The sequence below is a fragment of the Elephantulus edwardii genome, unplaced genomic scaffold (genome assembly GCF_000299155.1).
Source record: "Elephantulus edwardii isolate Elephantulus edwardi_28Jun2011 unplaced genomic scaffold, EleEdw1.0 scaffold00119, whole genome shotgun sequence".
NCBI classification, from domain to species: domain Eukaryota; kingdom Metazoa; phylum Chordata; class Mammalia; order Macroscelidea; family Macroscelididae; genus Elephantulus; species Elephantulus edwardii.
In genome coordinates this window covers 3,710,831-3,729,377 of record NW_006399869.1, presented here as the reverse complement: position 1 = coordinate 3,729,377, position 18,547 = coordinate 3,710,831, and the positions used below count along the sequence as shown (strand labels likewise).

The 18,547-nt window shown below is 37.2% G+C and overlaps 1 protein-coding gene across 1 annotated transcript in view; it reads right to left on the bottom strand.

Annotated features, from left to right (window-relative positions):
* NAF1 (nuclear assembly factor 1 ribonucleoprotein) overlaps positions 1–18,547 on the bottom strand; it is a 45,007-nt gene that overhangs the window by 13,946 nt on the left and 12,514 nt on the right. The window contains exons 3-4 of the mRNA XM_006892772.1: positions 8,715–8,808; positions 4,982–5,064 (exon numbers count right to left, since the gene is read on the bottom strand). Coding sequence (XP_006892834.1) covers positions 4,982–5,064; positions 8,715–8,808 — 177 coding nt within the window. The remainder of the gene's footprint in view (positions 1–4,981; positions 5,065–8,714; positions 8,809–18,547) is intronic.

Here is an 18,547-nt window from a genome sequence, read left to right as displayed (position 1 = left end):
AGTGTGGGAATTATAGAACAGTATCATTAATATTACTTCACAATCACTACAATTACTTCATAATTATTTGCTATGCATCAGAGAGCTGAATAACGACCAAGGATGACAAAAGAATTGATGGCTTTGAGTTGTGGTACTGAAGAAGCATCTTGAACATTCTATGGACAACCAAGAAAACAAACAGGTGTGTCTTGGAGATAGCAAAGTTAAGTTTCTCCTTGGAAGCTAGGATTTTGAAGCTCTGCCTCACAAACTTCGGACACGTGGCCAGGAGGGACCAATCCTTGGGGAAGGACATCATGCTTGGAAAGGTGGAGGGACAATGTAAGGAGAGGAAGACCTCAGATGAGATGGACTGATACAGTAGGGAAATGGGGAGAGGTGTGTTGGAATCACTGAGACTGGATCAGGATAGGGCAGGCTTCAAAGCTGATATATACACAGAGTCACTATGGGCCACAACAACTTGACAACAATCTTAACTGAAAAAGATCATAATGTCTTTTCTTGCCAAAGCTCCTGAATGAAATGGAACTATGGACCTTCTGATTAACTAATAAGAGTAATTTTAAAAGCTTTAGGTGTGTGTTTCTATGTACATAGAAAGAAAATTTTAAACTATGGGATATTTTATCTATTTCCAGTATCTTCACTATAGTAAATGCCTGAATAAAAATCTATGTAAGACTTCATTTGACTCCAGATTTTGTAAATACTGATTTCTAAGAAACGAAATTACTAGAGTCATTGAGTAGAAATATGACAAAATACAAAAGGTAAGTAATTAAAAAAATACATAGTATAAAAGATTACTTAGTAACCTTTAAATAATTTAGACAAATTGGACCAATGCAAATAGAAGCAACTTTTATGAAAGGATCTATTTTTTTATAGAAATCAATTAATTTTTGATAGCAGGTTGCAAAAGGAGTAGTACTAACATGGGCAAAGCCAGGTCTGACTTCTGCCTGCTTCATAAATGGCAACTATCTCCATCAATAATATCCCTAGCAGCAAACAGAGAGCTGCTCAGTCAGACATGCCACCCCTCCCCATGCTCCTGCACCTCTTTCTACCAATCATTAGTTCCAATATTTATTGCCAACTCAGACTTTACTCAGAGCTGTGGGGTTTATTATGGAAATAAACTGGAGAGTTGGGGAGGCAAAGATTATTATTGAACAATGCAAGTCCAGGTTTAGTCTAACAATCTCAAGCCAGAGTCTCCAAATTAGTGAATATAGGTTGAGTTCAGGAGCACAAATGGAAGAAGCCTCTGGTTTCCTCAATCTCAAGCAAAGTTTGCCTCAGAGCAGTTACAAGTCAGTTTTTCCTTCAATCATTCAGCAAGCAAAACCTTTAACTGTGGCCTTTATCACAGGGTTCCTCTGATTATACCTTGTAACAGCCTCTTCACAGTCTCTTCAGAGTTTCTCCATCACCATTAGGATCCTTTTTCACAGTGTGGAAAGCTCACGCTCTTATACTGGTCCCACAGATCTTGATAATTTTCAAGATCATGTGTCTGTGGTTAAGACAGCTAGAGACCATGCCCCTCCAAAAGGGGTTAACACAATGGCTACAAAACCCAATTTTAGAGTTTCTGACACCATATACATATTCTCCATTTTGATCTTTATGCAAAGGCTTGTGAATTGCAACAAACTGGTAGGCTCTAAGAATGGGAATACCAGAACATTTGTGTTTATGCAAAACCTAAACTTGAACCAGGAGGTAGTTGTCAGAACAGAGCAAGAAGATACTGCATGGTTCAAAATCGGGGTGTCCACCAGGGATGAGGCTCAATATCAAGAAAACAAAGATTCTCATCATCATTATGGATGGTGAAGAGATCGAGATTGTTAATAGTTTTAGTTTGCTTGGTTCCACAATCAGCACTCTTGGTACCAGGAGATAGGAAATCAGGAGACGATTTGTATTGGGAAAGTCAGCTGTCAGGGACCTCTCCAGAGTACTCAAGAACGACGATGACATCAGGCTGGAAACATTTACACCTGATCCGGGCCATAGTCTTCCCAATTGCGTGCTAAGCACCAGAGAGCTGGGCAGTGACTAGGGATGACAGAAGGAGAATTGCTGCCTTTGAGTTGTGGTGCTGGAGAAGAGTGTTTAATATATCATGGACAGCTAGGAAAACAAACAGGTTTGTCCTGGAGAGGGTGAAACCGGGCTGCTCCCTAAAGGCAAGGATCCTGAATCTACGTCTGAAATTCTTTGGGCATGTTGCAAGGATGGACCAGTCCCTGAAGAGGGACATCATGCTTGGGAGGGTGGAGGGACAGCACAAGAAAGGAAGACCCTTGATCAGTGATTGGGGTAATGGGAGTAGGTGTGTCAGAGACAGTGAGGCTGACACAGGATAGAGTAGGGTTTAGGACTCTTGTAATTGAGGTCGCTATGAATCACAGACAACTCAATGGCACATAATAACAACATGGCTAGTTTAAATGACATTCAGTTGTTTAAAATAAACCATAAAACAGCGATTCACGAGGACACTACCATTCAGAAGGTTATAATTACCCTAAAAACAGCAAGTGACATTTAAATAGCTAAAATGTCAATGAGCTCTAAAATATTATTTTCGATCTCTTCCTATCAGAATTGCAGAGATGAAAGAGGCATATTACAGCATCATTTTTAATGTTATAAATCATAAGTTAATGTCTCCACACTATATTCCTTCCAGAATATGTTTTTTTCCCTCTTTTGCAGGCCACAGTACATTTAATTACTACATTGCATAGTCAATAAAATAGACATAAACATTCTTCTTGTATTCTCTATTTTAAGACAAGATCTGTGTTATAAGGAATACTTCATTCTTCATCCTTTAGAATTTAGCTAAGTATCTCTATTTACCTGTTAGGGTGAGAGAGGCATTTCTTAATTATATTCAGTAAGATTTTACCAGTGTGTGGCACAAATGATACTGTTCTATAATATCCACATTGTCAAACCAGCTTTCACATAATATAGATATCATTTTCCCCACAACTGCTTCACTAGGTAGCTGTCTCCTTTTTTCAGTTTTTTCTTTTTCTTAGTAAAAATCAGTGACTACATCTAGCCACTGTATCCTAATGTTGTCAACATCTCAATTTTTTAACTTATTAGCCACTGTATCCTAATGTTGTCAACATCTCAATTTTTTAACTTATTATCAATTCATGGAACTTTGTTTTTCACCAGTGCCTTCAGTGCATCTTGGACATTTTCCTTTACTATCATTCATAACAAATTGTGGCTGACTCTGAGAATGGGAATCCCAGAACACTCGATTGTGCTAATGAGAAATCTATACTTTGACCAAGAGGCAGTCGTCAGATCAAAGAAAACACTGCATGGTTCAAAACTGGGAAGGGCGTATGCCAGGGATGTGTCCTGTCTCCATACCTTTTCAACCTATATGCAGAACAGATTATCCGGGAGGCTGAGCTCTATGAGCAGAAATGTGGGGTCAAGATTGGTGGAAGATTTATCAACAATCTGCGTTATGCAGATGACACAACCCTGCTTGCTGAAACTGAGGAGGACCTGAAGCACTTGCTGCAAAGGGTCAAGGACTGCAGCCTTCAATATGGATTGAGGCTCAATATTAAGACAAAGATTCTCACCACTGGGCCAATTGGCAGCATCAAGATGGATGGTGAAGAGAATGAGACTGTTAACAGTTTTACTTTGCTTGGCTCCACTATCAATACTCCTGGCACCAGAAGCCAAGAAATCAAAAGATGTATTGCGATAGGAAAGTCTGCTGTTAGAGACCTTGCCAAAGTACTGAAGAGTAATGATGTTACTCTGGAGAGTGAGTTGCGCCTGATACAGGCCATGATATTTAAATCACCTGCTATGCATCAGAGAGCTGAACAATGACTAGGGAGGATAGAAGTAGAATTGATGCCTTTGAGCTGTGGTGTTGCAGAAGGGTATTGAATATACCATGGACTGCTAAGAAAATGAACAAGTTCGTCCTAGAGAGAGGGATAAACCAGGCTGCTCCTTGGAGGCAATGATTCTGAAGCTTCATCTGACATACTCTGGACATGTTGAAAGAGAAACCAGTCCTTGGAGAGGGACGTCATGCTTGGGAGGGTGGAGGAACAGCACAGGAGAGGAAGACCCTATATGAGGTGGATTGATTCCATGACTAAGGTAGTTGAGGTACACGTGTTAGAAACAGACTGGCACAGGATAGAGCAGGGTTTAGGGATATTGAACATAGGATCGCAATGAGTCACAGGTGACTCAACAGCACATAACAACAACAACTAGCAATACTGGGTTTGTACTTTGTTCTTAATAGGAAGCTGTGTGCTCTGCTAACTTCTCTATATTGTCTATTTGAACAGTAATGTATGTAGTCTTTCATGGGCATAAGGTTGTTCCATTAGTAAAATGTAAAGAATTTGCAAACCAAAAAAGTTTTAGAACTGCTACAAAATTGAAAGTTATAGATGTTACTTGTCTTCTACACTCAACTCTTGTGTTTAGAAGACCAGGGATTATGCTATATTCAGCAAGTAAGCTCACTGCCTAGTAAAGAATCTGACAAATGCTAGAAAATATTCTATATTTTAATGACTTACATGGCAAAGAGTACCGGGAAGTATTATAAACTGAATCCTGTATCAACTCACATACGGACACAAGATAGTGAAGAAAATCAAGAATGTACCAACACTGAGAGCTCTAGAGATTCATCAACTAAAACTAGCAAACTTTTTTCAAGATATATATGGAAATGTATGAAAACTAAACAATAAAGAAACATATTAATTTCTAAACTTGATCTATTTTTAATTTTTGTCTGGCTGACATGCTGACTATTCCTTTTTTTCCCCTTGAAATATTACAATAAAAAGTTAGTGGAAAAAGAAATATCCAACCACATAATGTACACAATATAATTACTGTAATGACTTGAAGTTTCTTATTTTGTTGGGTTTTTTAAATATACCTTTCCTGCTGCTTGTCGATCGCTTCTAAAAATTACTGTGTCCTCATTAACTGGTGGTACACATGTCAAAGATTCAATTATTACTGAAAAATAAAGCAAAATAAATTATGTTAAGATTTCAGTTAGATAACAATTAAGGCTTTAAACTCCAACATCATTTTTAAACTTGAAGATGGAATCACATTAAATGTAGGATTATATATCGCAGTTCACTATTCCACTTCAGTAAAAAGATTTAACAAGTAGCACAAGGAGATAGTGTCCGCATATTTTTGCTGAACACAAAACAGTTAATTTTTAGTAATTGGGGGAAAAGCAGTATAAAATCTAACAAAAAGAGAATTACTCTAAAGAATCAATAAATTCAAACTGTATATATAATTATTATTAAAAAATGTAATTCTATTTAGTCAAAGCCCCAATTTTTAAATAGTTTTTTTAATTCTAGGTACATAAGCATTGCTTGTTTATTGACACAGAAAAAAAAGGTGAAAGCGAGGGCTATTCTAAAGCATATTCCTCTGAATAGATGTAAAAATGATAGCATTCACATCAACTTTTATTATAATAAACTTCCCTTTTCAAAAAAGCTAAACCATTATCTCAGAGGTCTAGCAGTTACAAGTGCTATAAACGTTAAACATCCAATCTACCAGAGGGGGGGGAAACGCCAAACATAATAAACTCTTAGAACATTGGAGCAAAAAGCAAGAATACTCCGCTATATTAAATGTGTATGGATAGGCAGCACCAGGAATATAGCACTGCTAATTAAAACTCCAGGTTCAAAGCCACCAGTAGTTTTTCACAGAAAAAGATAAGGAGTCTCCTCTAAACATTTACAGTCTCAGATTCTCAAAGGAGAATTCCTATGGGTTGTATAGAACCTGACAGCAGTATGTTTGACTTTTGGTTTTTTATCTGATTTAGGGAGCTCAGCTGGCTCAGTTATAAGGATTGTTCTGCCAACCTAAAGAGATGCTGTTCAAACCCACCAGCTGTTCTGGGGAAGAAAAAGATAGTCTCCTGCTGAGCAATTTAAAGATTTTGAAAACTTGCCAGATGGTCAGTTTTAAGTCATCTCCAAATCAAGGGTACAAAAAAAGAACAATGGAAGATTTGTTAACACAGTGGTTAAGTGCCTGGCTGTTAACTGAAAGGGTGATGGTGTGTTTCTAGCCAGCTGCTCCAAAGAATAAGAGGTATTAATCTGTTTCTGTAAAGATTACATGTAGAAAACCACATGGGGTAATTCTACTCTGTCCTATAGCATCAATATGAGTCAGAACCGATTTCTGACTCTGCACACACACAAGAAGTAACATCAGAGAATGTACTCCCTGTTGAGAATAGGGTTCTTAGCTACGTCAATCAAGGTTGGGGATGTCTTAAAGTAATTACCACTGAGACACATGAAGTCATTGGTTTAAAGTCTGTTATACAATCCATATACACCTAATTCAATCAAGTCCTGTGAAGCATAGCAAATTAAATATTCAAGATACAGTGACTCATAATAATATACAAGCATTACTTTGTAACATATATCAAATTATTATTTTTACTGTAATATGCTAATATCTTATGCTTACAGGGAGTTCTGGTGACCTACTGGTAAGGTGATGTGCTGACATTCTGAAAGCATAGCCCACCAATTGCTCTGTAGGAGACGGATGGGCTATTTCCTCCTGTGTGATTTTCAGTGATTGAAAACCAGCTGACAGGACAGCTTTGGGTAGGTTCTGACCTGATGATACATCAACATATATGCTACAGGTGTTCAACAGTATTTGCAAGTGTTTAAATGCATTCAGAGAAACACTATATAGCAAGACAAATTTTTGCTAGATATTACATAACAACAATACCTAACTACTCCAAAACTTATATACATTTCAATTTAAGAATGGAACTTGTACATAATCCTAACACTGCCCAAAAAAAGACTATGCACAGATAAACAGAAAAGAACTTCATCGCCACGATCTGAAGATAGAAAAAGCACTCGAATCTACAAGTCCAGGAATCAAAGAAAGGAGAGAAGCTAAAACAAGCATTTTTTTCTACAGAGTGGACAGTGCAGAAGAGAGCCTTCTTCTAGAGCTAGTGCCCTGAAAAAGAACTTCTAACTTCTTAAACACATCTGTCTCATGACAGTCACTCACTTCTAAGACCTATCATGACAATGACCACTTAACAACTCATTCTTGATCATCTTATTTTCCTACCTTTCCTTCCCAGAATCAAATTACACAAAATTAAATCTCATTTAATCCAACACTTTCATTTTCATGAAAGACGAGTGCACAATCTAGAGTCCTAGTTCCAATGTCCTTCCTCCTGTATTACATTTTATTTTTATGATTCTATGCACCAAGCAGCTAGTGAAAATAAACTTAGTTATCTTACATTGTAAAAACACTTAATTTTAGAGTGTTCCTCTGTTTATTTTTCCTAGAGAATAATAAATTATGACATAAATTTTTCTTATGTGACAAGACTAAGAGACTAAAAATTATGAGTTCTGTGCTCATCTATACACATTATTAAATTCCGTAAGTAAAAAAGAATAAATGTAATTATTTAGGAATGTACTTCATAATAGAAAGTTTCACATTAATGAAATTTTTGATTACTTTTTTAAAAAATGCCAAATTATACAGTATTAGTTTTTAGTTGTTGCTGTTGGTTGCCTTTGAGTTGAGCATGACTCATTGCGACCCTGTGAACAAAAGGCCTGAAGCCCCTACAACTATTAATCTTTATCAAAGTTCATAGAGTTTCCAGAGGCATGTTACTTTGGAAGTAGATGTCACTCCTGCTTCCAAATTATTAGAACTTGAAATAAAACCTAAAACTTCCTTTCTATCACTGACTCATTTAGCATAAGCACGATTTGAATTCTGTGTGTCATTTAAGTCCTTTAAACAAAAATATCTCATTGTCAATGAGTTGAAACAATCCAAAATTGGCCCTCCAATGAGGTGGTAATTTGCACAGAGGAGATTGCCTGTCTTTCTCCTTTAGAGCCTCCTGGTAGATTCAAAACGCCAGTGGTGCTACCTTTGGTTTGAATGCGCCAGAATCTCCTTTTCTGTTCAAATGACCGTGTCTTGGTTTCAGTATAATGTAATAGTTTATTTCTTCACCTTAGTTTTAAAACACAGAACTTTACCAATTTAGAATTTCTGGTTACGGTTCTGGATGTGAGATTCTAGATCATCTAGATGTGCTAATGCTAGTAACAAGAATCCTTAAAGGCAAGTAATCTTTCTGAAAGAGATGTGAGCATGGAATCATCACTGAGATGTTCTATTACTAGAGAGAGGAAGAGGGCCACAAAACAACACAAGCAGGCTTTAGAAGGTGGAAGAGACAAGGAAATAAAGATTCTCTTACCAAACTTCCACAAAGAAAAACAGCCCAGCGTGATTCATGTCAGACTTCAGATAACAAACTTTTTGTGTCAGTTTAAGTCATTATGTTTGTAGTAATTTGTTAAAGGCAGCAAAAGAACACTAAAACATCAAATTCATGAAAATTCTGGGAAAGTATATTTTAATTGTTTTATAAAGATAATGTAGTCTTATATCCTCTAGGTAATAAAACCAGATTTTTTCCTTTTAAATTTCATGACTACAAAACGAAATATTACATATTAAAGAAAGTCACTACTCATAAAATCTTTATTTCATTATTTAGACATATTTGGATAACAAAATTATTTACCTACCTAATTGCTCAATAATACTTGAAACCACCCCAAGAGGCTTTAATTCAATATCTTCAGGCAGAATAATAGTGAGTTCTTCAACAGAAGGTAGTTCCTACAACATAAAAAGCATTAATGTCTTTCAATTCCAAGAGCCTGACTTTTTAAACATTGTTTCTTATTATGACATGAACCCTGAAAGGCAAGAAACAGAATTATTTACCAACATAATTTGTTCAATAATCTTTGAGCAATTAGGTAGGTAATTTTCATTTAGTATCTGAAGACTCTACACAAGTGTTTATGGTATCTCTTTGATTTTATCTTCAATTCTGAAGTCTCTCTCAACCCCAACATCCTCAGCAAAGTAATTCACTAGGTCTAAATTAAACAACCTACAAATGGCTATGTTGTTGTTGACATGACTCACAGCAACCTTATGAACAAAAGGCCTAAAGACTTTCTATAACTAGTGTCATTTATCAAAGTCATAGTTTCCAGAAGCACGTTGCTTACGAAGTGGATGGATGCCACTCCTGCCTCCAAATGGCTATACGAACAACAAAAACACAGGCTATCATATCAGATTCTACAAATTATACTTTTTTTAAAAAAAAATACTGGTTTATTTACAAAGTTTTAATACATTATTTTTCACATCTGACCAATTACACTTTAAAAAGACAAACAGTTTCCAGAGACTTTCCATCAGAAGAGAAATAATTTATTAGTAACTCTAATCTCTCAAAGGAATTCCTACAGAATTCAGTATTTTATTGGTTTTGTTTATTTGCTTAACTGATTTCATGGTTTCAACAGAAAACTGTTGAACAAACTGAATTAGAAGACATGTTTCCCAAGGCTGTGTGAAGACATGAATGTCAAACTTCTTTAGGAACAAAGGAAACAATACTTATCAGTCAAAATACAAAATTCCTGGAAACAGAATATAGGTTTCTGCCAATAAAGGGTATAAAAGTGTTACAAATTTATAGTTAAAAGCAAAATTTCTTTACACTTAAAAGATTTCTTGACTAACCTTTCTGACCCAAACTGCTAGCTGCAATATGTATCTCAGTTGCTACTGGAACTAAAGCTTAATAAAACAATGAAATTTAACAATAAATTGACCTTAAACACTAGATTAAATAAACAGTTGCTTTCCATTCTGCGCCCTGGTTAAATGATCGTTCTCAGAAAGACTCTTAAATAGAAAGATCTGAAAGTATACATTAAGAATTCAGTTTGTTGTTGCTGTTGTTGTTAAGTGCCATCAAGTCATAGATGACTTATAGCAACCCTATGAACAAAAGACATGAACACTTGTATAACTTTCTTCATTTCTCCAAGTTCATAGGGTTTCCAGAGGCAAGCTATTTCGGAAGTGGATGCCACTCCTGCTTCCAAGCTTGTTTTATTCAAGGAGCTCCACCAAATACTGTCCACCATGGGTGACCAGGATTACATATGGCACATCAAGGTCACAGTGTTAAGCATCACAGCAACCTCTGTATGGCAAATAGGCCAGTGCTATACCACCTAGAAAAATGTGGAACCAAAAATAATTAAAACCAGGCCCTAGGGCCTTACAGCATTTAAAAAATTCCAGCACGCCCACATGTTGGTGAACTGTTAGCCAGAGACCCCCAGTTCAACTGGCAAGTACCATCTGCTGACACCCACTTGGGATGAAAAGAAGCCATAAGAGCCCCGAGCATTCCATATCCTCTGCAAGATGTGAGGAGCCACCATAACTTCCAGCATAAAACCGATTCACAACATACTAGCCCCAGAATTAGGTTTAGGGGAAGAATTACTTTAGAAGAAATGTTAAAAAACAGAGGAAAACCCAAGTAGTCCAAAATATATTGCAAATGAATGAATAATAATTTCATCCTCAGAGTGACTCAAGAAAGATTATTTATATGTAATCAAAGTAGAGAGGCAGGCAACCAAACTTAGCCCTTGCTCAGTAAGTCACGTACTGGGATCTCAATAAAAATGCAGAAGCCAATCATTTGTCTATTTACAGTCATAATTTATTAAGTCAGATTTTTTTCCCAGTGCCTTTAGTAAGAGAAAAATCACTTTCTAGTTACTATATGAAATATGGATGGTCTCCCACGAAAATTATAATAGTAAAGTACTATGTAAAGCAAACTGGAGAAATTCAGTTGTTAAAATAGTGATGAAGGATGTGAGATATGGATCAACTCTGCTTAAAAAAATTTAAAGCTAGAGCTTTAATTTTTTTAAATTTTTTAAATTTAGACCTAAAGAAACTGTTTTAGTATGGTTTTGCTACTATTGTTATTACATGCCATCAAGCTGGAAGTGTCTCACAGCTGATTCTACAGGTTTCCAGAAGCTATAAATCCTATCTTTCTTTCAGAGTAGCTAGTGGATGAGAACCTCTTGTCTTTGGCTACCAAAGCTGGAGAATTAGAAAGCTAGGGATTTGCAGAGAGGTTCTTAATGATATTTTAGAAAGCAATTGTGAGATGGGACTCAAGGTGATTCTAGTTCTGGAAGTGGCCTTTCTTACAACTAATGAATGACATTTTGCTAGTTCGAGAAGTACAGTCATGAAATCTTCACCTCTGCCTAGATGAATTATATTAAGATCTAGATAAAACATTTATTACATTTGCACTATAATAAGGCTCACTGGCTAAAACTTAAGGCAGGAATATACTAGCACAAAAAAAGGTAGAGAATCTCGAAAAGAGAGATTATGGAGAGAACAGATGACATAACTTTAACATTGGTGGGTGGAAGGGAACCTACACAATGCCATACTCAAATATGTAATTGTTATCTAACCACAAAATCAAAGACTTCCTGTTGTGTATTTTATTTTAAAGAGCATCAAGGATCATGTAACATAATCTTTATGCTTTGATATAAAGTTTAAATCCTTAATGTATTTCTTTGTTTAGAAAAATTTAAATGTTCTTGCTTTAAAAGAAAAAAGTCAACGCAGAATGTAAAATGAAGAAGAAAAAATAACCCTCTCCTTTCATCCTCTCAGTCTCCCAATGTTACCCTACAGACAACTACTATTAGGAATCCTTTTATCTTCAAATACACTTACTACAAGAATATGAATTTACATTTCAAGTTTAAAATATATTTTATTTAAATATTCATATTTTACTAGAAGTTGTTCTTTCTATTGATCACCACTTGCCAACACATGAATATCCATCTGATTTCACTTAAGCATTCTTACGGTATTTCACAATTCGCCACCAGGGCTCCTTATGGTATTCTATTGTATAAAATTATGATGATAGAGGAATTTCTATCTGTGTTTCACTGATTAAGCAAAGGCATTTATTTGACTGTGTGGGTCACAACAAATTTTGGCTAACCATAAAAAGAAATAAGAATCCTAGAATCATAGATTATAGTCCACGAAAAAGGGAGTAGGATTCTTGGAAAAAAAGTTCAGTCTTTTTCAGTCTGAAAAGAATCAGGATAATGAAAATTTAAATACTTAAATTCAACAAAAATCTTAAGAAGACTCTGAAAGAATGAAAAAATAACATCAGCCCCAAAAGAAAAGTTAAAAAGGCAATAAGGACACTTAACTGTATGGAACTGATACAGAGATACCTCTGCTTTGCTACAGCAAACACTACTAGGATTATTAGATTAACACTGAGCACAGCAGCTGCTGCTGGGAAGAAATGAATAAATCTCCTGTCTCATAATCTCTGTTAAGGAAATAAAAATCAATCACTTGGTTTTTCTAACTGTAGAGAAAGGGCATGCATGTGTATGTTGTTGTTAAGTTGCACGTATACAGTGAATAAAAATATGTAAAATATTTCACTAAGGAAAAAAATGACCAGATCATGTAACAGGGACACTCACTGTAATGGTATCTATAAGGGTATAAAAATCAGAAGGGCACAATGGTAAACTAAAAAATTAAAGGTAGGTGTGATGAGGAAGGCCTGGAATATTAAACATTCTACAGTATAATAAGTAAAAATCACGTTTATTTTAATGCAAGTAAGAAAAAAATGAAATAGGAACCTGGATTATACTTATCCCTTTCCTGAAAAGCAGAATGAAGAAGTGAGAAGCCCTTTTATTCTGCATTATCCAATGTTGTGGATATTAGGTGCTATTGAGTCAAATGATTCATAGTGACCCTATGAATAATAGAGCTGAACAACGCCCTATATCTTTGGCTATCCTCCTCATCTCTAATATCCCAGAGCCTATTGTTAGCATCACTGAACCATCTTGTTGAGGGTCTTCCTCTTTAGCTGACCATTCACCTTTTCAAGTATGACGTCTTTTTCCTAAGAACTGGTCCCACTTAACAACACATTGAAAGAATGTGAGATGACGTTTCACATTTCTATTAGTGCAGAAAATCTACTGTTCAAAGAACTTTCCATTGCAAAACATTTTCCTGGGCATGTACTGTCAACCATTAACAGAAGTATATGTGTATGTATGTATATTACATATATGTATTTTACACACACACACATACATACACATAAAAATATTTTAAAGACCATACTATAACAGCATGATGGGAGTTCTGATAGGGCAATCTGCATAAAGGTCCAGTCTTCGGTGGTTCAAGTCCATTAGCTAATGAGTAGAAAGACCTGATGATCTGCTCCCACATTCACTCCTAGAAAGTCCTAAGGGACATTTCTCATCTGTTACAGTGGGCTGCTATGAGTCAAAAATTGACTTGGCTATACCTAATAAGGGGAAGCTATGGTGGCCTACTGCTAAGAATCTGTGCTGCAATTCCAAAAGCATGAGGTTCGATTCTCCTAACTGCCCTGTGGGAGAAGGATGGACAATCTCCTCCACTGCAATTACTGCTTCTGAAAACCCACTGGAGGATAGGTTATGAGTTGGTTCCAAGATGATGATATACAACAACATAGATCATCATTATCACAATATAAATATGATGGGTTGCAGGTGACAATATGGCACGTAACATCAATAACAAACAAATTATAATATTAATATGTAATATTATATATTATTAAAAAAATAACATATGCCACAAGGGAGCACTCGTGACTTAAGAGGTAAGGAGCTGCCCTGACAGCCCGATAGCACGGAGTCTGAATCCACGAACTGCTCTATTGGAGAAAGATGGGTAATCTCCGGAGCGATTTACTGCCTCTGAAAACCTTCTGGAGAGTCAGGTCAAGTATGAGGTGGTTCCTACTCAAAGGTATAATGTAACAACAACAACACAATACAGTTTTAATACTGCACTGACAGTTGCAAATAGAGATACTATTTGACCCAGCAATTCCACTACTGGGAATATATCCCAAAGACACCATAACTGACATCCAAGCAGATATATGCACACCCATGTTTATCACGGGTTTGTTCACAATAGCAAGGAGCTGGAAACAACCCAGGTGCCCATCAACAAACGAATGGATAGAGAAGCTGTGGAATACTACGCTGCATTGAAAAACAAGGAACTCATGAAATATTATTCAAAATGGGTGACCCTGGAGGACATTAAGCTGAGTGAACTATCTCAGTTGCAAAAGGACAAATTCTGCATGGTGCCACAGCTGTAAAATGGGACTGATATCAGGAGTAGGGTAAGACTGAGAACAACTGGATAAACTGTGTATACTGCACTGAAACAGATGAGGGAGAGAATACTTTAAAAGCGATGTATGATAGGGTATTATGGTTATCACAAGAGTCCACAATTAAAGTTGCATAGTGGAATGTACTTGGAGCGGTGGGAGAGGTGCGGGGGGATAGGGAGGGGGTGTTTCTTTTGCTTTTCAAAGAGAGGAGTGAACTGGGTAGAGCGGAGGGCTGGGCAGGTAGAGAAGTGCAACAATGAGTGAATGTAAATCCAAAATCTCGGTAAATGTTCATTAAAATTATTAAAATAAAATTACAAAAAAATACTACACTGAATATTTCACTAGAGAAACAAACATTTCGAATAGTGTCTATTTTGTAAAGTGTGTAACTGGAGTAAGAACAGTATGGGTTTGGCTCAGTCTGATTTCTCCAGCTACACAAAAGTCAACTGTCTCCAACAACATCCACAGTACCAAACTAATAGCTACAAGGTCAGACACAAATGTCCCATGCTTCTGCACACTTCCACAATTTCAACACCAATTTTACTAGTAATTGGGTCCAAAATTCATTGCAATGATCACAGACTTTGCTGAACTATATTCACAATTGTGGCGCTTACTGCGGAGGTCAATAGGCCATAATTCAGGATAACCACAAGCAACAGTAAATAATCAATACCATATAATCCCTCAGTTTAGACATTATTAACAGGCTATACAAGTTGGCAACAATATACAATAACTATACAACTAATCCCTCAGTCCTCCAGCCATTTTAGGTGAAGGTCTCTGGCTCTAGTTCCATGAAATAGCAGCCCCAAGCCAGATACATCCAAATAAACTAACCCCAAATCAAACTAACATCACTATATTTCTCAATCCATATGAGGACTCCTCATTCTCCAGTAAGCTTGGGCTAAGTCAGCAAGTCACACTACTTTATCAGCTCCCCATTTGGGGTTCAGGCAACTGTTGTTGATGTAAGCTGCCCAATTCAGGCAGAGCGAAAGTAATTATTGTGGTTGTTGTTGTTGTTATGTGCCGTCGAGTCGCATGCGACTCATAGCGACCCTATGTACAACAACCCTAAACTCCGCTCTGTCCTGTGCCCATCGCACTGTCTCTGACACTCCTATCCCGATTACCCCAGCCATTGAATCACTCCACCTCATAGAGGGCCTTCCCCTCCTGCGCTGTCCCTCCACCCTACCAAACATGATGTCCCCATCCAAGGACTGGTCACTCTTTACAAATGTCCAAAGTATGTTAGATGGAGCCCCAGAACCCTTGCCTCCAAGGAGCGGCCCGGTTTAATTCTTTCCAGGATGATTGTTTCCTAGAAGTTCATGGTACCCTCAATACTCTTCTCCAGCACCACAGCTCAAAGGTATCAATTCTCCTTCTATCATCCTTAGTCATTGTCCAACGCTCTGACGCATAACAAGTGATAGCAAAGACCATGGCCTATATCAGATGCACCTTTGTCTCCAAAGAGACACCACTGCGCTTCAGTACTTTGGAGAGGTCCCTAACAGCAGACTTTTCCATGGCAATACGTCTTCTAATTTCCTGGCTACTGGTGCCGAGAGTGTAAAATTAGCAAATGAAAATAATCTTTACGAACACTACAATAGTTGGTAAATCAACTCCTGAAATAGTAAATAAACTATCTTATCTATCTATCTATCTATTTCTTTATTTCCCACAAATACCACATTTTATCATCAGATACAAATTTCAAAGACTTAACATTAGTTATCCTTTACTTCCTCCACCATGGCAAAATGTTGCTTTATTCATTCACAAAGTAAGCAAACAGAAAAATTCACTTCTAACACTAATGCTATTCCACTTATCAAACTGGATTCTACTTTTTACTAATTTATCTCAGACATCATTTTCTCCACTTCCATCACTCTATGAAAGTTTTAGACACTAACTTATTTTTCTTTTTATTGTAAACATTAAGATGACGAATCTGAGAAAAAGTTCTGAACAGTTATAAACACCAGAGATTTTAAAAAATTAAAAAATTATCACAATGATTCTGTGACAACTGCTGTTAAGACTGCTTCTGGGTCAAGTATGACACACAGCAACTCTATGGATTTGAACTCTGTCCTATTCTGTCCCATCCCTAACACATTTGAAATCACTACGAGAGATATTGTATCCATTCATCCCATGAAGGATGATCTTCTCCTTGGCTGTCCCTGCACCCTTCCAAGCATGATGCCCTTTCTAAGGGATAGCCTCTCCTAACAACATGTCACCGTCCTTCCTTCCAAGAAGCACTCCTGACTGCACCTCCTCCAAGACATCTGTCTGTTCTTTTGCCAGGCTATCAGATATTGAGCATTCTTCTCTAACACCACAACTTAAATGCATCCATTCTTCTCATGCTTTCCTTAGTCACTGTCCAGCTCTCAAATCCACAGCAGATGACTGGAAAGGCTGTGGTTTGAATCAGGTGTCTTTAAACTGGGACCACTGAATTTCAGAACTTTGGAGAGGTCCCTGAGAGCAGATAATCCCAATGCTATACGTCTCCTAATTCGACTGCTGGCATCAAGGATGTGGTGGATCCAAGAAAGATGAAATCATTGTCAATTTCAATTTTTTCCCCCATCTATAATAAAAGGTAGCATTAGGAAAATATAAATTTTGATTTTCTAACATTCATGGTGTTGAATACACCATGGACTGCTAGGAGAACAAAGAGGTTTGCCTTGGAGAAGGTGAAGCCGGAATGCTCCTTGGAGTCAAGGATTCTGAAGCTTCATCTGACATACTTTGGACATGTTGCAAGGAGGGACTGGTCCTTGGAGAGGGAACATCATGTTTGGCAGAGTGGAGAGGGGCGGTGAAGGAGAGGAAGACCTTTGATTAGATGGGTCGATTCTGCGACTGGAGCGGTGGGAATAAGTGCGTTTGAGATGGCTAGGTTGGCATAGGATAGAACAGCGTTTAGAGCTCTTGTACACAGGGTCGCTATGAGTCGCAAACGATTCAATGGCACATAACAACAACACCACCCATGGTCTTTGAAATTGCTTGTTATGCATCAAAGAGCTGGACAATGACTAAAGGTGACACAAGAATTGATGCCTTTGAGTTCTGGTGTTGGAGAAGTCTTGAACATGCGATGGACTGTCAAGAGAACAAACAAGTGTACCTTGGAGAGGATGAAACCAAGTTACTTCTTGAAAGTTACCATGTTGAAGCTCCATCTCAAATACTTTGGGCATGTAGCCAGGAGATCCTTGGAAAAAGACATCATGCTCAAAATGGTGGAGGGAGAGAAAAAAAAATTGTGGAGACAGCACAAGAGAGGAAGATCTCAGATGAAAGGACTGACACGGTAACTGGGGTTATGGGGGTAGGTATGTCAGAGTCAGTGATACTGGCTCAAGATACTGCAGGCTTCACAGCTGTGTACTTAGGGTGTGTCATAAGCAACTTGAGAGCACAAAAGGATGAGCAACATGAATCCATCAAATAATCAGTGGGGGGGAAAAAATGAGCAATCTACTCCCATAAAAAATTAGTCTTGGAAACTCTACAGAAGATTACAATGAGTTAGCACAAACTTAATGGCCAAGAATTGGGTTTTTGTTTGTGTTTCAGTTAAATAAAATATTAAAAAATAAGCAAGTTGCTGAACACCATCAAGTTGAAACCAACCCACAGAAAACCTACTGCAGGTTTTCAGAGCCAGAAAAATCACACAGGAAGAACAGGCATCTTTCTCCCCCAGAGTAGCAGGTAGATTTGAACCACGTACCTTTGTGCTGACTGCACAATTCCTTACCTCTAAACTACTAGAGTTTCCAAGAAAATTCACTCTATTAAAATTAAATTTTAGGCAAATCATTAAGATATGATTAAGATTCCAGGACAAAAATAGGAGCTAATTAGTTAGATGACACTCTTGGAAGATGATATTTATAGTATATAAAGAGTCCTGACTTCTGAAAGCTTAACAATGGGGGCAGGGCGGAATCAGTAATGTGATAATAGGCAAACTATATAAACTCCTCTCCTGCATTTTACAGTCTCAGAAAACCTGCTAGTGAGTCAGCAATGAGTTAGTTACAATTTGAAGGTTGTTGTTGTTGTTATGTGCCATCGAGTCATTTGCAACTCATAACGACCCTATGTACAAGAGCCCTTAAGGACGTTCTATCCTGTGCCAACCTCGCTGTCTCAAACACATTCATTCCCACCACTCCACTCACAGAA